The sequence below is a fragment of the Platalea leucorodia genome (assembly GCF_965183815.1).
Source record: "Platalea leucorodia genome assembly, chromosome: 4".
NCBI classification, from domain to species: domain Eukaryota; kingdom Metazoa; phylum Chordata; class Aves; order Pelecaniformes; family Threskiornithidae; genus Platalea; species Platalea leucorodia.
The window spans coordinates 127,284,829-127,309,113 of NC_138826.1; the positions used below are offsets into that span (position 1 = coordinate 127,284,829).

The following is a 24,285-nucleotide window of genomic DNA, read 5'->3' on the forward strand; positions in this document are numbered from 1 at the left end:
CCTAAGCTAACAAACCTGGCGGTCTGGAAGATCGTTAGGAAATGGCGGTGGACGGGCCATGGAGGTCTGGGTAAGCCTTTGTTTTGGACAGCTTCCCGCCACGTTCCTCCCCTAACTGAGCTTGGGCCCACCATGAGTAAAGCCTGTGGCCTTGATATTCTCGTAAAGGTGGCTTTGCAAGAAACGTGATGCTGTAGGTTTGGCTAGAAGTGGTTGACATCTGATGTTTAAAAGGAACTTTGTAAGTATAAAGTGGTCTTCTAGATGTGATGCTTCATCAGGATCTCAGTTCTGTTTCTGCTGGGCTCGAGGCCATATACTTCCCCATGATGTGTATGTGAGCTCTACCTCAACATGCTCAAAAAGTGCTTTTTTTTAACCTCAAAAAGTCGAAAGCCAGCGAGTAAATGTGGCGTACAGGAGGACTGCGGGAAGACAAAGCTGAAAGGAGGCTGCACTCTGGCTTGATAGCTCATAGCTTCAGTGTTCCCTTTCTAATCAAGTCTTGCAACACCAGTCCATTCAAATAGGGCTTCAACGTGCCGGCAATGCTGTGTCACAAAAGACAAACCTGCAAAGATTTTCTTGAGTTCTTCTAAGTCTCTGAGACAAAGACATTAAAAGAAAGAATTACGTTGACATGGAAAAAAGCTCTCTGAAATAGGAAAGTTAGCTGTGACACATTTTGAAGCACTGAGTGGAGCTGCAGAGAGTTTGTTATCAAATATCCTGGGTAACAGAGCTATTCCAAGGGAAAAATAGCCTTAATTTCCTAAGGTAATCCTTTTTCTTTTAGAGGTCCTTAGACACATACACGCACACGTGAAGAATCCTTGAACTGAGGTAGGGCAGAAAATGCACGTCAATAACTTAATTGGTAAAAATAAATTAAAAAATAGTGTTTCTTTTAATGTGTTTCATTTAGTAGTTTGTATAAGCCCTTCAGCTGGAGATTCAGTGTGAAAGATACTGCAAGGGACCCAGATATTTAAACGTGTCATTAAAAGATGTGGGTCTTTACGTAGCCATTTAAATTGCCCAGCTGTGGTACCTGGAAAGCAGTGCCCCCTTCTTCAGGAAGCCTTCCTGGAGGGGGAAAAAGTGTTGTTTTCTGTTTGTTTTTTAAAAAGGATAATTTCAGAATTCTGTCTTAGATGTACTTATGCAAGCAGTGGAACTGGCAAAAGATCAGGCGTGGTAACATTTTTGGATGCTGGGGAAAGCAAAATGAATGGTTGGAGCAAGTGTTCCTGCTGCTGCGGAAATAGTAATGTGGGTTAGGTTAAAAAAAGCCTCGAGCTCCTGTTGTATGAAATCACATGCTTATGTACAAATAATCTGGGAATGCAGCACACTGACATCTCTCGTCCAATTTACTTCATTTTATAAAATGTGTTTAGCTTAATGATATCATTACCGGAACGTTTATCTTGTTTAAGCAGTGTTTACCACCTTGGTCAATGGGGAATGACAGTTATTCTCTTATTTTCTTTCATGTTAACGATTATTTCTTGAAAGGCTCTTTGATCCCCGCAGCCTACCACGCGATGCCGTCTCGTCGCGGTCTCTCGTTGCGCCCGACCTCCTGCGGAGCGCGCGGACCCAGGAGTGGGAGGGCTCTCCCTGCCCGGGGCTCCTGCCCTCCGCGGCTCCTTTTGCCCTTCCCTTGGGCTGCTGTAGACGCAGCAGAGCCGGGGGGTTCGAGCGAGGCTGAGCCGGTGTCGGGGGAAGAACAGTCTGAAGCGCGGAACGGCAGCCAGGAACGAAAGGCCGTGCTCAGAGTCCCACTTAAATGACTTAGCTGCTTTTTGAAGTACAAACGTCTACCGATGAGGATTTGGAGTTATCTTGTACTCTCTGAAGATACGGACAGTGTTACCGGGGAAGAATTGAGATTACTCCTTCTGTGCTCCCTGTAGGGAACAGTAAAAGATACGGCAATGAAAAATGAAATGCAAATCAGTAATTTAAATCGTGCCAAACTAATCTGAGCTCTTTCTTTGCAGCTGATACTCTACATAAAAGAAATGCAGTAAATCTTGTTTCTTTGTGGAGATCATTAAGCTATTTGGTATGATAGCCAGAGCAGGACTGTGAAGGGTTATGGCTCGTTGAGGAATCGTGGTGAGTTGGCCAGATCTTGAGGTGAGATGGTAAAGGGCAGAATTATAAGAGAAAATATTAAGCAAGAGGAAGACCACTGGAAGAGATTCTTAGGAGTAGTCTGAACACTGTCTTATTTTGGTGTAATTAATGACTATTCTAAAAGTTGAAGTGTATTGGGGAGGCTAACTGGAAAAAGATAATTAATAGAGCTCACATAGAGAAAAAGCAGGATAACAAAAAAGGAAAGAAAGCGTTAGGGGTGAGAGTAGGATGAAAATGAGTAATACAAAGTGCAGTGCTCTATATTTAGCAAGAATTGTTTGAAGGGGAATATTCTTACTAATATACATGGCAATAGCGAAACCTCATCTGAAATGCAGCGTCTGACTCCGGTCACGCGCCGACGCCTCCCGCGGAGCGCGGCAGATGCAGCGAGGGGACGGTCTGAGCCATGGCGAGCGGTTCGAGGGGGCCCTGCCCGGGCAGGGGGTCCCCCAGCGCTGCCGGGGAGACTTGGAGGGGGCCAAAACCGCGGCCGGGGCAGGGTTTGGTCGCTGTAATGAAAGGTAACCCACTGGTTTTGTGGGACTAGGCTCCAGCTCAGGCCGGTCTCTAATGGTTTGTCATTCTTTGTTACGTGCACTATCTCACTTGACTGCTTTGGCAGAGAACTGTATGAATTCTTTTTTTTTTTATTTAGTTGGGATGATATAAAATGTCCGTGTGAAACTTCCTGTGAAGGAAGGTGATGGTGAGGAGGGTCTCCTTTCAGCAGGGACTTACGAGGGCTTGAGGTCCAGAACGTGCGGGAAAAGGAGGCCATTCCTTCAGATTCTATTTCGAGCTTTGACTTACAGTATCCTTCTGCCATTCCTCTTATTGGTAAACACCCGTACGTCCCAATCCCAGGCCGTAGCAAAACGCGCGGACCCTGGTTAAGAGGTGAGTGTGCGGAGGTTGTTAAGTGTTTTAGAATGGCCAAGAATAGAATTTGGGCGTTATTTTACAGACCAGATTTTAGCTGCCCATCTGTACGCCCTTTAGGTAATATAAACCACTAGTCTCGAAGCTGTATTTTTTCCCCCAGTAAGGTCAGGGTTCAGAGTTTTGGAACTGCCTGCAGCTGGTGCAGTGCAGTGACCTGCTCGGTGGGCTCCGGGGAGGTCAGCGGTCCCGCCGGCCCCCGGCCCTGCAGGGACCTGCGGCCTTGCCGGTGCAGACTGCGCACACGCACGCTTTTACGTGTATAAAACCAAAGTACGCTCTTCTGCCCCACAAAAGACCACTCACAGTTTTACACTTGATGCCTATGAGATTAATAGCATATTCTGGTGTTCCACAAGGTTATATTTATTAGCAGTTCAGCTCTAGGTTTGCTGATGTTGTTATTGCTCGCAGCGTCCAGTAGTTTTTGTTTTTTTAATACTTTCCACTTATGGTCTACTCTTTTTCTCTCTTGCTGTTATGTATACGTTGGAGGCCTTTCTTCCACTCACATAAATCACAGATTGTGGCAGTTTTGGCTGATGAGTATGACTCTGAAAGACAAATCATACAAAAATCCCCACACCCTTTAATGCAGTTATAGTGCAGTAGCGTGGCTTCCCTGTCTGTGACCAGCCGTGGCTCTAATCCAGCAAAGCACTTCTGTGTATGAACATCATCTTTGATTTTCTTTAGTTCAAGCTACTTGCACTTAAAGTTAATTCATGCATATATCGTGTCCGTTGTTGATATTATACAGCTATAATCTAAGTCGCGTTAGTTTTCCTGTGCGAAAAGTTTGTTGATTTTGTTGACAGAATTGAGCTGATCGTTACAAGCTGGCTGGCAGCTGTATGAAGGTATTCCGCTCAGAACTGTAAAGGAGGAATAAATAGCAAAGGTGGGTGATTAATTCATCTTCTTTTGCGTTACAGCTAGTTGTGTCCCATCAACATGTTCTGGAAGTTTGATTTGAACACAACATCGCATGTGGACAAGCTGCTGGATAAAGAAGATGTGACACTTCACGAGCTGATGGACGAAGATGACATCTTACAGGAGTGCAAGGCTCAGAACCGCAAGCTGCTGGACTTCCTTTGCCAGCAGCACTGCATGGAGGAGCTGGTCAACCTCATCACCCATGAGCCCCCGGTGGATATGGATGAGAAGGTCCGCTTCAAGTAGGTATTTGTTTTCTGTCCTGTACGGAGAAAACTGAGAGATCTTGATGCTGGAAATGCTCTGGTGCCAGATGGACGGAACCTTGTCAGTCTTGGGGAAAAAGGCTTTCAAGTACTGTGAAGTATTTCACGGCATTTTGTTATTTGTAGTGAATTTTCAGAAGCTTATTTCTTTGTTTTTAATGGTTTAACATTGAGTTTGTCTAAAAAAAAAAAAAAAATCATCTCTTACTCTTTGTTCAAAGCTTTGCAAGCAAAATAATCACTATCTCAAAAGCGCCTTTAGTAGGTTTTTATCAAAATTGCAAACAAAGAGCGTTCTGCTCCGAGTTATAAATTTCTGAACTTAATTTGTTTTCAGTAGTCAAGCCCACAAAAGAACGTGGGCTGTACAGTGAATAAAAGGTGTCATATTTTCAGTGTGCTGCGTATGCAAAACCTGCTGATTTCAGGGTCCGTGCAGGTGGGGAGAGGGCCTAACTCCGTAAAGAGCCTCTTTCTTATGACGGCAAACTCTAGATGTCTTTGGTTCCCATATCAAGTTGTGTTTATACATTTTTAATTAAATGCATACTTGAAAATATTTACATTTTGGATTTGGGAAGTTTGTTTTTCTATGTTAAGTTTATGTAAAAATAAAAGGCTGCTCTGTTTATAAATAAATAAACCCGGGAAGTTTGTCGCTGTGGGAGTGGATCAGCGTTGGTTATTGCTGCTGTTGCGTGAAATCCGCAGAGGAAAGGGTAGCGTTGTCCAGGCTCGTTACTGGGCGAGACAGTTGATCGGCTGGGTTTGGGTGACTGCTTCCCGGTGAGCGAATGGCGGGAGGTACGTTGTGTAGTAACTTCGAACGTTATATGGCTGCTTTTGCAAGGCTTCTGCTCTAAAAGGTGAACTCCCAGAAGGAACCAGGAGTATTAGTTGTATGCTGATGTCCTAGAAATGCAAATTTTGGACAGCTTTGAACCAGGGACGTGGCACGCAACAGTCTTTTGACTTTTTGCGTTTCCTGTATCCTATCCGAACAACTGGCTTTTCGTGGGTGACTGGCTCTGTGCTTACTGCAGCTCTTCCTCCGTGCCGTTTGCACAGCCGACCTGAGACAAACTCAACCCCAAAACGTCGGGTTGAAGAAGATGGGCAATACTTTCCTTAGTGCTAAAAGTTAACGATCAGAGGAAACGTTGAACAGTGCAAGACTTGCGGTCCTTTGCTGGCATCTGGGTGTATTTTGCTGGAGGAGAGGATGAGGGTGCCAGTACCGTGCCAGTACTAACGCATACGTTGTCCCTATCGCTGCAGAATACTGCCTCAGTTAACCAGGCCGTATTTTTAAGTCCTGTTCTTTTTGAGATTTTTGTGGCTGCTGTGAGATGGTTTATGTCTGATCCTGTGTGCTGAAGGGTGGAAGTGGAAACCTTTTCGTATTGTAACCGAAGAGACTAGGAATAAGGAAAGGTGGGGACAAACAAATATTTCTCAAGAAGCAAAATCATAGAATCGTTAAGGTTGGAAAAGACCCTTAAGATCATTGAGTCCAATCGTTAACCTATCCTTAACGCAAACCAAAATGAAGAGGGAAGCTCAGTATGAGAGCCTTTACTCCCAGGCGTCCTTGAATTTCACGTGCGGGATTACACGCCTTTTCATCGGCTTTCGAAGGTGGTGTGTGGTTTAGGCAGCTGAAGGCCAGGCTGGCTGATGAGGAGGCACGAAGGCGGACAGCGGTGGGAGGAGGTCAGCCTCAGGGCTGCGGTCCCCGGTCCTGGCGAGGCAGAAGAAAGTCCTGTGTTGGGAAGGCCTTAAGTTAGCAGTCTCCTTCGCCGATCTCTTCATCCAGTGATGGCATTATATCCCCTTCCTCTTCGAAGAGCGGTCCGTAAGGTGCCTGCTCACAAGCAGCTATAGCGATGGGAAGCCTGGTTATGTGCCGTAGAGAGATAAGCGAGTCTTTGATGGCAACGCGGACTGCGCGGTGACCTGCTTGCCAGGGCAAATAGAGCCGATCTTTATGGAGTACTTTTTTTGGAAATGCTTCCAGTACCAGAAGTAGACCAGGCAGAGAAGCATTTTCAAAGCATGGCGAGGCACTGGAGAGGGGAAAGGGTTTAAGCTTATGAGAAACTGGGGAAGCTTTTGGAATAAATAAAGGCTAAGCAGGAAGAACGGACTCTGAATCCAAATGGAATCCAATTTTTGGCTCGTAAGAAAAGGTTATGAAAGTTTTTAAACTGGAACAAGGGAGAAACTCGATAGGTTTGGAAGGACACGCAGCTCGGAATGATGCACGCTGCGGAGGTGGAATCACCAGCATGCTTTAGTCTTGAAACGTCGGTGGGATGGAAGTGCCGAACGGAAACTGCAGAGGAAGGCTCGACCGTAAATCCCCATCTAAGCATGGCATGCAAAACGAAGCAACCCGATGAAGACCTGTAGCAATCAAAGCAGCGTATAAACTATTTGAACGGGAATGGCTACTTACAATGAACTTGCTGACATACTGGGGTGTCTCATAAACCTGTTGAGACCACGCAGCTTCTAGGAAAGGCAGAGTAGACCCTGGTAGGGTAAGAGCGGGCCGCGGGGGATAGGGCGCTGAGTGTCGAGTGAGAGACGTTGGCTGCAGCATGGAAACCTTAGGGGCTGGGATGCCGTGCCTGAAGAGAAAGGGTGAAGTATTAGATCGGACTGCCTGAAACGCGGAGCCTGTAAAGGCTGCAAGAGCAGAACGTGCTATAACAATGAGAGGTTTCATTTGTCCCCCCGTTGACAGGATATATATCACAGGCAGGCACGGTGCGCGAGTTTTTAGGAATCGCGAATGCCTTTTGCATGGAGCAATGAGCCAGAAAAAGGAGAAATAACTCTTCGTATACCCTTGGGGGCTCTAGGAAATGTAACTTGTAAAATCACTTTGTAATAGTAACCATAATGTACTCGGATTTAACATCCTCGTAGGAGCAAAAAAGACATAAACAGCATTATCAAGGGCTTGGGCTTTGTTTTTCTAACTTTTAGGAATGGAGCTCCATAAATGTGAGGAGGCTAGTTAGGAAGTAAGTGGTGCTGCGAAAGGGTAAAAGCTCACAGCTGGCCTGGAAACATTGTAGTGGCTCGTGGTAAATGCAGAGCTTGTATTACAAAGATTTAAAAAAAATCCTAATGTAGAAAACTGGCTTGGTTAAAAACAAATAACCCGTTACAGGTACGGGTACATCCTCACAGAAGGGAAGTTGGGTCCGGATAGGGAAAAAAGATATTGTGGCTACTTAGTCTGTGAGACTGGATGAAGGTCTAAAGGCAAACCCACTAATACTCTAAACGCATCAAAATAAGGCAGCCTCTCCGAGAGGGCGGGTGGGTGCTCCAAGTGTGAAAAGGAAGATAGGACCATAGCAGAAAATCTGATGAAACTGTCTGTGTTGGTGCTCACTTCAGAGGCTTCTCGGGAGGCTCCCAAGAGGTGTCCTCCTTCACGGGGGAGGAGTCTGAGAAACTGTCTCAAACTGGAGCATCTGTGGGACAAAATCAGGAGAATAATTTTTAGGACTGGCTGGCATTCACCCGAGTGGTTTAAAGGAATTCAGATATGAAATTGCTCACCTGGTCAACCTTAAAACCAGTGGAATGGAAGCGGCAAATAGGACACCAGTTCTTAAGAAGGGTCTGTGAGCCAGTAAATCTGGCTTCTGCATTGTGCACATGGAAACGTTTATGGTATAGCGTTATGATTCATCGCCACCTCTCGACATGCAGGCGCTCGGCCATCGCCCAGTGCTGCTTCTGTAGAGGGGAGGCGGGCTTCAGGTCAGGAGCCGAGTTTGGTGGAGTCGGCAAAACGCCTGGATAATGGGGATGTGCCTAATGTGGCACAAGTGCAGTCCGGAAAAGATAAGGTCCCTTATCAAAGACTGTTGAAAACAAGCTGTCACGGGATAGCAGAGAAGGGTTCTGTCATCAGTTAATAACTGTTTAAAGAGAAGAAATATAGGTGAGGAAAAAATGGCCGGTTCCAGCTTTCTGGTTTTGCACTACTGAGTCCTGTGCTGTTTGATGTATTCACACGTGAAATAAGAGGGGAGATGGATTATAAACGTAGAAAGTAAAATCACTTAGGTTAGTTAAAAGGTGGAAGGATTTCATGATGGTATGTGGCCAAAGCAAGTACAGTCAGTGCCGACTGTGTAATGACTGGTGGCCTAAGGTACGTGGGCACATTGACGGGCTCCAAGTGGGCTTTTACGTCTTGGGGCAGGCTTTGGAGTCCTCGTGGGCAGCGTGCTGGAAATACACGATGTGAATGCAAGCGTGCGCTCGCGATGGAAAGCACAAGGCTCTACACAAAGCAATTCAGTGGAGGTACTGGAAAAGGTATTTATTGCCGTCCTGTAACACTTGTCTTCACCCTTCATATACTACCACGGCAAGAAGTAGTTTCCTTGTTGAGAACCAAATGGAACTGTCATGAGTTAAAGTAAGGTTTAAATTGGGAAGGTTGAGCTGTGGAATTTCTTCCAAAATAAAAATTCTATTCAATGAATATAACAAAACCAAACCAGTAACAATTATTAGGGTAAAGGTGGGCGTAGAGTGATGCGCCTGAAAGCATAATAACTGTGAGGAGGCTCCAGCTTGAGCTGTGAGCTGAACAGAGCCAAGGGCCGGCAGAGCGTCCTGCCGGTTAAGGCGGCTGTACGTAGCTCTGGGTACCCTGGGAAGGACAGACAGGCGGACAGTCAGCCGGAGACAGAGCTGAGGTCTCTTCACAGAAAGGTGCGAATGCCAAGAACAGCCACGTGGGATCAAACGAGGAGGTCTTCCTTTCCTGGTGTCCGTCCCTGACAGTGGTCCTAGCAGTGTCTTTACACGATGGCATGCTCAAACGTGCTGTGCTTGGGATGTGGGCATACCGTGAATTCACAGAACGACACAATATTTGTCCTTTCTCTTCCTTTTGTATGACTTCCATCAATCCACGTGTCAGTCTTGTCAGTCCAAGACCTGAGCTGACATTTCCAAGGACCTACAGTAACTCCGCTCTTCCTTCCCTGGTAGGTGGCCTTCAGCTTAGGCACCGTTGCCAGGTGTGGGACACGTGCTGTGTCTGGGACGGTGGGAGATCAAAGCTCAGAGCAGAGGGTCCCGTTGCAAGTTCGGGAGGTTCTGTTAAGATTTCTTCTTGATTTTCTGTTAATGAGGTTTAGAGCAGAAATCTAACTCATTCCAACAGAGAGAAAACCACAGCAGATGAATGCTGCAACCCAGATTCTGTTACACGCTCACAGCTCTTACTGCAAAGGTGGTAGGGACGTGAGCGTTACCGGCCGTTGCCGCAGCTCTGTTCTGCGTGGGTTTTTTCCTTTGAGAATGACGCTAGGAAAAAAATACCGTGCTGTGTATTGGAGGCAGCCTCACTGTTCTACAAAAGGGAAGGTATTCCCTTTGTGTTGTAGGAACAGTCACATTCTTGCAGGAGTGTTTTATATTGATCGTTGAGTTGGCTTGCGTCTAAAGTTACAAAAAGCGATAGACCTTGCATAATTACTGGAAGTGGGAAATCTGTGGGGTTTGGCTCGTATGGAATGGCACAATTTTTGGCTGAAAGGTGAATGCGCGACTTAGAGAATGAACGTGCATTTGCAGCAAGAACATTCTGTAGGGTTTTTAACCCTGTTAATTTAGTTGGCCATTATTAAAATACATAGGAAATTTTCTTTTTGCTTTTTTTGGGGGAAAAAAAAAAGATAACCAGCTCTGCTTACAGACGGAAAATGCTCAAACTGTCAGGGACGGGTTTTATTTTTAATCTGCATCACTTGATAACAAAGCAAAGCTGCTTTAGGAAGCGTGGATGAGAACTGGCACTCAGCGGGAGGTTCGGTGGTCAGAATCGCTGCTTTGTGCTGAGAGCTGCTGACCCACCCCAGCAGGCCCTGTCCGAGGCTTCAACAGTTAGTGGGTAAGAGTAAATCATGGCTGAAAAATAAAGTCCAGCTGCCTTTTGACTCTATACATCATATACATCATACACATTTTGGCAGTGATACGTTGACGGTTGGACTCGATGATCTTAAGGGTCTTTTCCAACCTTGACGATTCTATGATTCTATGATCACTGAAACTGTGAAAATAACGTTAAAGTTCAGAGCGAGGTTGAATTTCGCAGCAGTAATGAGCGGCTGTTTCTGGCTACAATAACCTCAGTGTGATGGTGAATAGGTCTTTTTCGAAGGAGTTCTCTGGAGCCCTTTTTATGGATGGACAGTAGATAGAATATGAAATCACGACACTAACCTAACAATGAAACGCTGAAATGAGGGTTTTTTTAAAAAAAAAAAAAGCTAGATGAATTTCAGCGTTGTAGCGTGCCTGCAAGCCATCCTCCCATCCCCGGATTAATTCCTTCATCGCGTGAGTGGCGGAGAGACTGAATCAGTGAAACGTTTGCGGACCAGCGCCGTGCTGCTCTACGGTACAGTTGGCTTCTCAGGTGGAACCTCAACCCGAAGAAACCTAGTCTTTTAGCCAAACTAACAGTCCCCAGAAAGCGGGTTTTTTGTGTTGACTTCAGATTATGTTTTGTACGTATGCGCTTTGATATGGGAGACTTTGTCTAATTATACTATTAATTATAAACATGTTATTACCTTTTCTGATCTTAAACGTGACCTGTTTCTAAAAGCACCACCTGGAGGAGCAAGAAACAAGGTCAGGAAAAGAAAGGATTTCAGTAGCTGTCAAATATAATTTCATATTCAGATTTAAGTGAGCAAAATAATCTAAACCAGGCACAGCAGTATTTTCTGAAAAACAAGTTAATTTTACAGAAGGCTGTAGACATTGCTGAAAAATTGAAACTCAAAAGGTGGGCCGTGAATTGTTTGCTTGTACATAGTGTAGGCTCATTTGCTAGGAGTTTTGTGTTAGATCTAATGTTCTGCCTCTAAATTCTAATCCTCGATTTTTAAAAAAATGTTCATGTTCAATTCAGCTGCAGTAGTGGAAAGAATAATTTACAGAAATGTTGCAGAAACCTGCTAAAATATGCATCCTTCAAGTCAACCTGCAATTTTTGGGTTAATTTTAGTTGCGCAAATGGATTCATGTTAAAAGATTTTAAGAGATTTTAAGTGTATTGAAAGTGATTAAGCATCACTTTTAAAAATCAGAACTAAGTGCAGTTTGAAGGCAGCTGAGATGCATAATTCAGTGGTTAAAACCCCCTCGTGATGTGCTGCAGGAAATAGGGCTTCCTGTTCAGCATCTTCACTGATGATCTGGGCGAGGGGATGGAGGGCACCCTCAGCCAGTTTGCAGGGGACACCCAGTCGGGCGGGAGCGTTGATCTGCTGGAGGGCAGGAGGCTCTGCAGAGGGCCCTGGCCAGGCCGGGGCGATGGGCCCAGGCCCCGGGGTGAGGGTCAGCAAGGCTCAGGGCCGGGTCCTGCCCTGGGGGCACAACAACCCCAGGCACCGCTGCAGGCGTGGGGAGGAGCGGCTGGGAGCTGCCCGGCGGGAAAGGGCCTGGGGGTGCTGGTCGACAGCCGCTGGACATGAGCCAGCAGGGTGCCCAGGTGGCCAAGAGGGCCAGTGGCATCCTGGCTTGTATCAGGACTGGTGTGGCCAGCAGGAGCAGGGAGGTGATGGTGCCCCTGCGCTGGGCACTGGTGAGGCCGCCCCTCGAATGCTGTGCTCAGCGCTGGGCCCCGCACCCCAAGGCGGCCATGGAGGGGCTGGAGCGTGGCCAGAGCAGGGCAGCGAGGCTGGGGCAGGGGCTGGAGCACAAGGCTGGGGAGGAGCGGCTGGGGGAGCTGGGGGGGCTCAGCCTGGAGAAGAGGAGGCTGAGGGGAGCCCTCATCGCTCTCTGCAAGGGCCTGAAAGGAGGCTGGAGCCGGGGGGGTCGGTCTCTGCTCCCCAGGAACAAGCGATGGGACGAGAGGGAACGGCCTCAAGCTGCGCCAGGGCAGGGTTGGGTTGGATGTGAGGAAAAACTTCTTCACTGAGAGGGTGGTCAAGCATTGGAACAGGCTGCCCAGGGCAGTGGTTGAGTCCCCATCCCTGGAGATATTTAAAGGACGGATAGACGTGGTGCTTGGGAACGTGGTTTAGTGGTGGGCTTGGCAGTGCTGGGTTAACGGTTGGACTCGATGATCTTAAGGGTCTTTTCCAACCTTAACGATTTTATGATTCTATGAAATGTGCCACTAACGTAGGAGACCCTCATTTCTCCTGTGTGCTTTTGGGTTGGTTTTTCCCCCCCTGTCTCCAGGATGGACGATCCTCCCACTCTTTACTTTATAATTTTAATAAGGGACGATTTTCTTGAGAGTTTTCATTTCACCTTTAGTTGCTCTGGTTCTGTTCTCGCAGGTATCCAAACACAGCCTGTGAACTGCTGACCTCGGATGTGCCGCAGATCAATGACAAGCTGGGAGGGGATGAAACGCTGCTGAATATCCTCTATGACTTCTTGGATCACGAGCCTCCTTTGAACCCTTTGCTTGCCAGTTTCTTCAGTAAGACTATTGGGAATCTCATTGCAAGAAAAACGGAACAGGTAGTGATTAGATTTGTCCTGATACGTAAGCACAAATTAATTCTCTAACGTTGTTGGTGTTGTACGGCAGTATCGTTGCTACCCTCGCGATCTCATGGTATTCTTAGAGCTGAAAAATAGCTCGCTCTACTCTTTAAGACTGGAGCTGAAACGTAGGCTTCGGAAAGTTCTTCCGATTCCTCAGTTGAGGGAGCTGCTGGCTCATCTAGACACCTTTGCATAGTTTTGGGTTCAGATCTGCAGTAGCTGGGATGTTCCTGTGCCACAGCTCAAGCTTTATTTTTTGTACAAAGGCCTATCGATGCCTCCTTTGATCGTTGCCCAGAATCATCTCGTTACCTAAGCAATGCCTCAGTCTCATGCCTGTAAAAAGGGTGCTGGAAACATGCGCTGAACAGTTTTAGGAATACGTGTGTTCCAATTCAAAATCGATTTTTTTAAATGAAGCGGAATGAAAAATTCTCCAGCTTCACCAGCTTCTTGACGCTCTTATTTCTGTGGGCTTGGGTTTCTTTGTGGCATAGAGGAAAGAAAAGAGAGCTAAAAAGATTTGATTTAGTATTGCCTTGAAGCGAGGTTATTCTCTTCTCTCGTTCTCTGGAGAATTCCTCAACCTCGTAGCCATTTTGTGTCAAGGTTGGTTGGTTGAGACAAGAAGGTGAAGTATAGGAAGTTCTGTGTGCCATGTCTGTATGCTGTACTAGCCACTGATGATGACGCTTTTATTTTTAGGTGATTGCATTTCTAAGGAAAAAAGACAAATTTATTAGCTTGGTGCTAAAGCATATAGATACATCAGCAATGATGGACCTCCTGCTCCGTCTGATCAGCTGCGTGGAGCCCGCCACTCTACGGCAGGACGTACTGAATGTGAGAACCTACCGCTTTTTGTCTTTACAAGATTGGGAACAAAGGGGTTGGTTTGTTTGTGTCCTAAAGAAATAGAATTCTTTTTGTCATTTATTATGAGAGCGGATCCACTCTTCTGAAAACTGTTTTTCTTGGTGCTGGAGTCTGCACGTCGGTTACTTTGGGTACTTCAGCCTGTTTGTGGCTTGCTCTGCCGAGCAAGCCTGCTTCAGTCACTGGCAGTAAGGGATTTTCAACTCATTTTTCCATATAGCAACCACTGTTTACTCCAGCTGTTTTTGCTGTAGAGCTTTGACAAAGGAAATTTGTGATCTTTCCCAGTGTGCAGAATTCTAGACTGAGCGTTTGGGACGGTAATTTGTTTAATTCCTTACGGTGTTCAAGGGTGTACGTGATTTTTGGAGATGGTATCGCGCACCTCCTCTTTCCCCTTCCTCTTTGATAGGCAGCCTTATAAAATATCTTATTGAGATGCTTAGTTTGCCTTACAGGTAGGACAAGTTTTTCTCCCTTCATAGCCCAGTCTGGGTGAGGCTGCATCAGCCACCCTTTAGTGGGCAGATGTGCAGGATCGGAGGAAAAAAAACTATTTTAGCTCCCTCTCGGTAAAGCAGAAGAGCAGCGTGCCGTATGGAGGACGGTACTCGAGTCGCTGAAGCCCACACCAGGATTTGTAAGCCTGGCAAGCTTTGCTGCCTAAGTCTTCCGTGTCCAGAGCATTGACCACGCCGTAGCTGAGCAGGTAAATGGTCTTTGCAGAGACTCACGATGGATGGTTATCACCGCTCGATTCCTCCTCTCGGCCTCCCGGTGCATTGTGCAGTACACTTGCTGTTACAGAGAAGGAAAAGAATACAGGCACAAATCCGTCCTTACCGACTCACCTGTGAAACACGTCTTCGTTTTTTGAGAGAAAAGTGAGCAGCTCAATTGGTTAGACATCAAATAGCAATACCAAGAAAGGAGATGGGAGGAAAAAGCCTTCAAGAGATGGACTGACGGAGGGTAATAAAGATGGAGGAGTCCCTGGAAGAGAAAGCGGCTTTGCAGAAAAGGCCCAGCCACATCCCAGGCCATGATGGCCCAAGGGCAGGGATTGCTCCCCTCTGCTCAGCGCTGGTGAGATCCGTCAAGGTACTGGGGCCAGGCTGGGGCTCACCAGTGCGGGACAGACGTTGCAGCAGTGCGGCGTAGTATCAGTACCAGGATAAATGCAATGATTTTTTCTTCTAATGTTAAAATGGCATTTTAACTGAGTAGTGTTTCTCCTGGATGAATGGCTTCCATCCAAGAAAATTCCAAATATCCAGGCTTCCAAATATTAACCATACATAAAGAGGCAGATCTGGATGGGATATATTTTAGCCCCATTCTGTCAGGTTAATGCTACCTGCTAAAGATTTCACACGGTCAAAAAAAATGAAAACCACGTGAGGATACCAGGTGGCACTGGAGGTGCTCCTGAAGGCTTTTTTTCCAAATAGTCTTGATGTAAGTGTTATCCTCGAGCATTTAAAAATCTGATGGCTTAAGGACTCCTCAGAAAAACAGAAAGTAGTAGCAATGTTGAACTTTGGGATTGAATGTTCAGAGAAGCCACTTATCAGCAATTTTGGCAATATACTCAGAAACTTAAGTCTCCAGAAAAGTTAAATTGCAATCTTGGTTTTTGGTAGGTATTGGAAATGAAAGTTATACTTCATGGACTGCTTTAGCTTTTCATCACATCAGGAAAAAAAATACTGCTTGTCAGCTAGTAGCTAGAATGGATGCGAATGGTTTGCTGTCTCAAAGCGGTCTTCGTGCTTCTTTGGGATGCCGGACACCTCAGAGAGGTATCGGGCTCTTGTGAGTTTTAGCGAGAGGGAAAGTAGTATTATTAATTTTCCAGGAACTCATACAGCTGCAGGTGGCTGATCTTCCCAGGTCCTCGCTCTTGCTGAGCCACTCTTCTCCCCCTCCTAACTGCTGAAATTCGGGAGAACGTGGTCCGTCGCGCAGCGTATTTGATGGTGACCACAGAGCCGTGCACCCGTTGTCAAACAGCGCGGCGGAGTCCATCTGTCTTGTGATCGGGATCTGAGCTGCACTTTTTCATTTGTGTGCATTTAATTAACTTCTTATATATTGTGCCTTAGAAACTCCTGTCTTCCATTAAACAGTTTCCAGTTGATTGCTCTATCCGTATGTCCAGCCTGCCCGCAAACCTCATTCGCTAACAGCACTGTATGTTTATGGTATGTCTTTAAATGCCACATTCAGGGTTTTTCCCCTATCTGCACATCTTCCCCCATGCAGTAGCTAGTGGTTTGGATAGACATCCTGTGCCACGGATTTTTGGCTAGCTGTTTATCGATTGCTTTTGTAGCACAGTAACAGCAATTAAATGTAATATTTTAAGGTTTCCCTAGTATCGATGTGCTCTGCTGCTGGATGGTGTCTGAGGAGGTCTAACAGCCCATCAGGGGCTCCAGGTTACACTCCAGCTGCTTCCCAAGTAGAATATGAATGCCGTCTTTAACATTTTAACATCATTTTAACAACAAAATGCCTTCTATGTGATGTTTGTGTGACTTAGCAAAAGCCAAAAACTTTGCCGTCCAAGTAAAGTTGGAGAAGCAGCGTTTTTCACCAGAAGGTGCTGCTGTCGAGGGCACACCACGTAGGGGTGTGAGAAGACCATGTTTCCCCTTGACATTGCTATGCCGGCAAAATCCTCCTCTGAACTGCAGTTGGTTCATTGTATGTTTCTTGCTGTCTGGAAAGGTAGTGTTTGACAGTGTCACATTTATGAAGATGATATCTTAAGTTTTAAGTTAAACAGAATTATATTCTGCATAACAAGTCCCACAGCACCTCTCCGTAGGGATCTGATGTCCCCGTTGTCGCTTTGACTCGGTAAGTCAGAGACTCCCTGATAATTGCACAAGAGGCTAATTCTCTGGCCTTCTATTTTAGAGATCCTTAGCCTGTGACAGCCGGACCGTGCTGGTGGCTCCATTCTCTGCTCTGTTTTCTGCTGAATGGACCTTCTAAAGTGTGTGCTTGAAGTTGCCTTGTCTACCCGTCGCTCAGGTGATGTTAGCCAGGGTGGTGGTTCTCACCGTCCCGGTGCGAGCGTTTGACTTCCAGTGCCGAGCGAAGCTGGGCCAGCAATTCCACGAGCGCTGTAAGTTGGCGTTGCCAGAGAAAGAGGCACTCCTGCTTTCACCTTTTTACTGCTTGTTCTGCCCATCCAGTTCCTCTTGAATCTTTGCCAGCTGAAGTGTTCACGTGGTTGTACGGTGACGTGGACGAGGGAACTGATCCAACTGAAAACATCTCTCTTTTATTTCTGTTTTTTGCCAGGATTGTTTTCAGCCAGCTCAATTCCTTGCTTTGGGTTGTGGTTTTGGTTTTTTTTCTTGCAAGGACTTGTGCAGTGATAAAGGAGGAGAAGGGAGCAGAAGATAAGTGGATGAGTGAGATCAGAGAGAAGGTGGCAGTACCATTTTATATGTTCTTAAACTGTTTGCAGAACTACGGTCTGTGGCGTTTTTTCCCTTTCTCTTCCTTGATCGGTCGTTGAGGGCCTACAGTTAACACGAAAATATAATAGTTCTTTATCAGTTTCCTTCTGTTCATGTGTGACAGAGGAAAGCTTTGTTTGCGTAGCTCGGATTTTGTTGTTTTGGAGAGCTGTGCCATCAGGAAGAAACCTGGCGAGCACGTGCTGTTCCTCCGTACTTCTGCCCTGAGTTTGACAGAAGCACCGCTGTACGAGGAAGCCTCCAGATTCGGCAGCCCATGGGTAGGTGCAATGTAAGGGAAATTATCTGTTCTCTGTGTTGCATCTTTACAGCCCTGCCTCCTCCCTCTTTCTGGACTCTCACAATTGAAAATACTAGAAGAGTCTTCATCAGAAACCTCTGAGGAGGTCCCTCCAGCAGGCTTGTCTTTCAGGCACCTACATTCTGATATCCTTGGACAAATCTGACATCGGACAGATGGATGACAGCATGTTCTCTTTGATCAGTGTCACTTGATCCCAGAATGTCTCCGTGGATTTGTGAAAGAAATAATATTGACTTTAAATAATTTACTTCTTGTGCAGCAGGAAAGCTCAGATATGGGTTGCTTCTTGAAGCATGATAAATGGCATCAAAGAAGTCTGTCCTCCGTCTGCGTGTTATTAGTATAAAATCTTACCTAGAAAAATGTGAAGAGGCGTAATTGCTGTGAGAAGACTCTGCGTCTGATTTTGCTGGCAAGTACTGGGAATTCATGTGAAGCAGATCCAGTGATTGTGGCTCTCTCTTCTGCACTTTATCTTCTCATGCTTGCCTTAGTGACAAAAAGTACAGCTTCTGTTGTATAATCTTCACCGAGGAGAGTTAGCCTGTCCTCCTGATCCAGGTCTGGAGGAGAAAACCCACTGTGGCTCAGCTGGAGCACAGCGATCACCACAAATCCCCACCTTCGGGCTGGAGAGTGGGCTGCACCACTCGACATACCTGACCTGGTCTCCTTGGTAATGAGGAGAATGTGATCCCTGCTATTCCCAAGAGAAATCTGCTTGTCCTGGCTGGATCCGTGTCTTCTCCCTGGGTGCTGGTGAAGAGCACCCAGCTGTGGGCCACGGCTTCTGCAGAAACCCCTCGCAAGCTCAGTAACTCTGGGGTTGAACTGATCTTCCAGTTTTCACCGCTTGTAGCCAGGGTATCGTGCACTCGTTTTGCCAGTCTAACGTGGATAGTGATCACAGCACAGAAAAGAACACGCCTGCATGTTGTCCCACTTTTTCCTGTTGCTTTCATGGGTAACAAACTGCAAGAATGTAAAGGCTGTATTCTTCCTGACGTCTTCACCCTAAACGGTAGCTCCCGGAGCTAGATTAGACTAACGCGGATTATCTGTCCCTTGTAACACAAATTGTCCTGCTGCAAGATCCGTCCTCAGCTGAGGAAAGTTTGATGTGAATACTTCAGTGAAGTGACTGTTGATGTTGTGGTCCTTGAAAGACCAGACACCTTGGTCTGCTGGTTGTTGCAGAGTCCCTTGACTACCATCTTCAGTAATAAGGCATGAACTTTCTTTTACTGTGGCTGATAGGGCATATCCAAGCCAAAGTCACACTGTTAGTAGGTATATTTTCAGCAGGTTTTAGAAAACAAAATTTTGTTCAAGTCCTAATGTAACAGACTTTCTTAAGCATTGACCCTGCAAGACCTCAAAGGTTCATTCATAGCATAATGCAGGTTGGAAGGCCCCCAAGAAGGTCCAGTTGCCTCCGCAGAGCAGGTCGCCTTGAAGTAGCTTGTCCAAGGCCTTATCCAGCTGAGTGTTCAATGTCTCCGGGAGTGGAGATCTGCCTGGGCCCTCTTCCAGTGCTCGATCACCCTCAAGCGGAGATTTTCTTTCCTAATATCCGGTTGGCATTTCCCTTGTTGCGTCTCATGCCTCTCATCCCATCACGGCACCTCCGAGAGCATCCTGGCTCCGTTGTCTCTCCCCCCCCCGCTAAGCACTTGCAGACCGCAATAGGGTCTCCCCTTTGCCTTCTCCAGGCTGAGCAAACCCCTCTCAGCCTCTCCTCCGACCTCGCGCTCCAGCCCCAGCCGTCTCCGTGGCCCCCATGGGACCTGCTGCGCTATTGCAATGTCTGTCCTGCGCTGGTGAGCCCCAGCCTGGCCCCAGTATCTCGATGGGTCTCACTGGTGCTGAATGGAGGGGAGCGATCCCTGCTCTCGTGCTGCTGGCTGCCCTCGGGCCATCACGGCCTGGGATGCGGTTGGGCCTTTGCTGCAGGGGTACAGCGCTGACTCCCGACGGAACAGGACCACTAAGGGCCCTCTTGGCCCTTTCCACAAGCCGTTCCTGGCTGATGACTCCCGCCCCGTCCTGCTGCATGGGGTTTTTCCATCCCCTGTGCAGGACTTTGCATTTTGCCTCTTTTTGAACTTCTGAGGTTCTTCCCAGGCCATTTCTCCGGCGTGTCTAGGTTCCTCCCCTCCTGCATATCAGCTGCTGCCCCCCAGTGTGGTGGAGTTCACGAACTTGCTACAAGTGTGTTTTTTCCCATTTTCCAAGTCTTTAATGAAAACACTTAGCAGTACTGGTCACCAGTATTGACTCATTACTGGTAATGTCTGCTGTTAGGCTAGCCTGGTCCTTGAGCCTAGTAGCAGGTTATGTGGGAGGGAAGTCATCGCGGAGAAAGATAAGAGTTAGTGCTTAAGCAAAACGGTCCATCCCAATGTGCAGAAAGTCGAGCAGGCGTGGGATAAGGTCCGCGTGGGTGAGCAGGGCGCTCCTGCCTGAGCTCACGCACGCACAGACGGCGCCGAGATGGCGGAGTGGGGACGGAGCGCTCGGGAGCGGCAGCGAGAGGCTGCCCGGGCAGGCGGGGGTGGTGGCAGGAAAGCCAGAGTTGAACCTGGCAAAGGATGTGATGGGCAGCACAGGGACTTCTCCAGGGCTTCACCCTGCCAGGGCCCTGTAGTTACTCGTGATGCACCTGAGATGTCCCTTGCAGCGGCATCGGTGCCCACGTGGCGTCAGGAGGAAGGATGGGCCTGGGCAGTCTCCCCACACATCGGGGGAGTCGGAGCTGCTGGCAAGCAGCATGCTTGCCCCGACAGCAGGTCTGGCTGGGCAGTGGGTTCTTGCTTCCCTGCAGGAGGGAGGCTCCAGCCACGCTCTTTGGTTGGCGCGAGGCTCAGGCTCAGGCGGCTCTGATGACTCCCTTGAGGAAACCTGTTCATCCTCGCCTGTTACCGCCAAGCCACTGCGCCCGTTCCGTAGGTGCACATCTCCCGGTGATGAAAGAGCGCTTCTCCTGTTGCCAGCTTCCAGCCGCTCCCATCTTGGGAGTCTCCATCCTCTAATTCCTGTGTAGTCTCTGGCTGTTCCTTCTTCCATGCAAAATTAGGGTCCAGAAAACCCTGACCGTTTCCACGGTCTCTGCATAAAAAAAAAAAAAAAAAAAAAAAAGTGTTGCAGTTCTGTTCATCCAGAATATAATACTACATTGTCTTCTCACCTCTGCCCGTAACGCCCCTCGCCTGGCAGCACAGCGCCGTTGTGAGAGTGCATCTGCTGGGGGTGAGTGAGGACCGTTCTGTCCACCGAGGAGAAGCAGCAAGCGCTCCCCGCAGCCCGGGACCTGGTTGCCCATGCCCTCTCTCAGGAGCTCCACGTGGGTTGAGGCCTCCTGTGTGCCAGATTCAGTTGCCCCAGCCGGTGGTGGGAACCGTGCCCTCTTGCACGTCACCGCTGAGGTTGCACTGTTCTTGCAGTCCCACGCAGCCTCGAGCAGCACCTCCACACCCCCTTCCATGCCCCGCTGCCTCGTTAACTGCCAGTCCCAGTTTGCCCAGACCAGTTTGCCATGTCCCGCTGGTTCTGTGGTGCCTGAGCATACGTGGCACGGGTGCTCCGCAGCAGCCGCTGGGCCCGAGCCCCAGCCTCCCTCCTCGGGAGGCAGCAAACCGTTGCCTGCAAACAAACCAGGCTCCGAACAACTGCTACATCAGCCGCCTCCTGCTCGTGGCCCTGCGTCTCGCGTCTTTCCTGTGGAATAATTCAAGTTGCACATACGTGCAAGTTTTCTGTCCGTGAATTCCTCACGAGCGTGTCATTTAGCAGGGAGAGTAAACACGCTGCTGAGGTGCCTGTGCTCAGCAGAGTTTGCGTTTCAGGTGTGACTCTTTCAAGGGAGATGCTGAGGGTAATGCTCTTGTACCGCAGGCCAGGTACGCACGCCCTGCAAGTGTCACAGCTTTCGTTTGAGGAGTCGGTCAGAGAGTATTCCTTTTCTTGTGAACGTCCGAGGCCATCTCTTCACCACCAGCCTCGGGACGGAGGAACTGATCTCTTCCAGGCTTACTAGGTGCTTCTTAATTCGCCAGATTTTGGTACTGCTCTTCTGATCTTAACAGATCGTTTCAGTTGTGGTTTTTTTTTTTTCTTTTGAATTTCGTTTCTGTGTCCCTCGCTTCCCAGGAACAGTCATTCCTTTGTTCAGATGAACGGTCGTGCTTCTCTCCCTTCAGCGCTGCTCTCTGTGGCCACCCACCTCCCCCAGAGCCCGTTATTGTGGCAGTGCAGGCAAAAGGAGCAAACCTCCTTATCCGGGCTCATTGCGTCACTCCCAGTTTCACTTAACAAGGCCGACAGGCTCAGCCGATGCGGGGCTCGCGGGAGGACGGGGATACAGAATCAAGTGGAAACTACAGCGGAGGGCCGGGATTTAACTTGCTGTGCTCTGCGAGGGAAAGAAAAGACATTTAATGCGGGAGTGTTAATAAGTAGTTTTCTTCTGGGCTGTGGAACTCGTAAGGGGGGATGGAGCTTCGACAGGTAAAAGTTCCTCTGCTGACAGACTGGCAGGTAGGTTCTGCCCGAAGCAACAAGCAGGCTGAAATACCCACTGTACCCTATCTGTGGAGCTTATTATTTGAAGAAAGGAAACTTGCAGGTAAAAATTGATAGAAGTGGTTTTTTTACTGAAGTTGTGCAATGTGTTAATACTGTGGGAACACCTGGAGATTGCAGTGTGGGCTCGTAATCAGGGTGCTGTGCAAAGGCGGGGTGTGTAACTGATGATGCAAAACGCAACATGCAAATACAGCACAGAGAAAGGGAGAGGAGGGGCGGGTAATTTTACTGTTAGAGACTGCCAGTGGGCATAATGGATAGGCTTGAGTAGCTGTTTTCTAGAAGCTATAAACGAGGAGAATTTCATTAATCTTGACGCAGCTGTTTGGTAGATTGCCAATTGACAGCTACCTGAGCCGTCGTCAGAAGACTGAGTCTTAGGATTTGAAAGAAGGATTTCAGTAGTCATATCCAAGCACAGGGAGATGAGAAAAGGTGCTCGTAGACCCAGCGCGCACAGAAGGAACGGGCAGTTGCTTTGTTAGTGGAATGGAGGTGGCAAGGCTGATGTATTAAGACGCAGCAGGGATCAACTGTACTGTGATGGTCTTGATAATTTTGATGCTGGGAGACTAGAAACCAGTGGAAGAATCTCAAGAGTTAGGTTGGTAGAGAGGCTGGTGAGGAAAAATGTCTTGGGAACCCAGGTTTTTGAACTTTTGGGTAAAATGGATGTTGGGAAGAAGAAATTACAGAAAGAAGATCTGAAAATACGGTCTTGAATGAAATACTTGGTTTCCCAGCTGTATGCCGGGAAGATTTTTGGACAAGCTCAGTATTTTTGCAATAATAAGGGATACCAGAAAAGAGACAAAGTTGGATATTTCAGACTTAGTAGGAAAACAGCAGTATTATTCATGGGAAAAGTCACTAAAAATGGTAATCTGGAATTTTTGTTTTAAGTCAGATCTACGTCGTACTCAACATGGCATTGGAGAGGAGAGGATGAGATCTGTGGGAGCGTTATTAGAGCAAAGCTGGTAAAGAGTTAACCTAAGGATTGCAGTTGAAGTCCTGTGAATAGATAACACAAAAACGAGCGTTCAAGGGGAGAAGACATGCGTAGAGCCTTCTTATAAAGAAGTGGAAGGCAGGAGACTGTTCATTTTCTCCATGACTCATCTGAAGAGCGATGGGAGATTATATCATTGCAGAAACCTCCAAAGTCTTTTTCCTTTTAATTAATGTTTGGTCAGTCATTTCAAAAGCAACGGAGAATGCAGTAGTTTGACTGATTTGACTGATTGGTTTGATAATGTTAGACATCCAGCAGTTTGCCGGGGATGAAGACCACAGAAACTTGAGCGAAAATGGATGGGTGGAAATGAGAGGTTGAGCTTGCAGGCGAAGCTGGGAAGGGAGAGGCTGGAACGTATCATTTGCAGATGCCGCACTTGGTTTGCATGCGGTCAGGAAAGGGAGATACGGTGGCGGCTGGCGCTAGGGAAGGGAAGCAGTCTGAAGTTGGCATAGAGGAAGGAGGCGAGGTACAACAGCAGCGTTGTTCTGTCATCCCAACGACGGAGAAATTGTTTAGCGTAAACAGCGGTGTGACTGTAAGAGCAGGAAATGGTCGGAGAGGAGCGTGTTGAAAGTTATGCTAATGCTGCTTCAGATGAGATGATGCTTACGGCTGATCTAGTCCATGCTTTCCAAAGGTATTTGGGTTTTTGGTTCCACGGGCAGGGCGCACATACGGATGCAAATTGAGATGCATCTCTATCTGTGCCTAGGGGAGTTTGTGTGTTGCCTGTGGCTTTGATTACAAAGTAGAAGGAAAGGGCTCTCCCTTCTTGAAAAGCCTGTGTTATGCAAAGCTTCTTGAAGATCCTCTTCTTTTGAATTCTGTGATATCAAACAAGGATTTTCTTTTCCCCTTCCTTTCCCTCCAGTGGCTTAATGAAGCAAAAATTATTCAGAGACTTGTGGAACTGATCCATTCAAGCCAGGATGAGGACGTGAGTATGACGAGACTAAGTTTTCTCTTCGTGGGTAGTGGGTCCTGTAAGGTCCAGAAGAATCTCGCTCTGTCTCTTCGATAATGCCCGGGTGACGTATGGGAGGAGATAACGAGGGATGATCTGTATGGGTGGACGTCCTGTCCTCTGGTTGCCGAGCTCAATAACAAAATGTTTTGTTGTATTTTTAATCTGGTTTTGACTTACTTTAC

At 47.5% G+C, this 24,285-nt stretch overlaps 1 protein-coding gene across 7 annotated transcripts in view; it reads left to right on the forward strand.

Moving 5' to 3' along the window:
- Positions 1–24,285, forward strand: part of PPP6R2 (protein phosphatase 6 regulatory subunit 2) — a 111,663-nt gene that overhangs the window by 45,729 nt on the left and 41,649 nt on the right. For 6 of the 7 annotated variants that reach the window (XM_082308183.1, XM_082308178.1, XM_082308182.1 and 3 more), the window contains 4 exons: positions 4,026–4,271; positions 12,641–12,827; positions 13,560–13,697; positions 24,008–24,073. In XM_082308183.1, coding sequence (XP_082164309.1) covers positions 4,045–4,271; positions 12,641–12,827; positions 13,560–13,697; positions 24,008–24,073 — 618 coding nt within the window. In that variant the 5' untranslated portion in view covers positions 4,026–4,044. Of the gene's footprint in view, positions 1–4,025; positions 4,272–12,640; positions 12,828–13,559; positions 13,698–14,315; positions 14,832–24,007; positions 24,074–24,285 lie in introns of those variants that run through there. The other variant, XM_082308184.1, reaches the window with a different exon arrangement.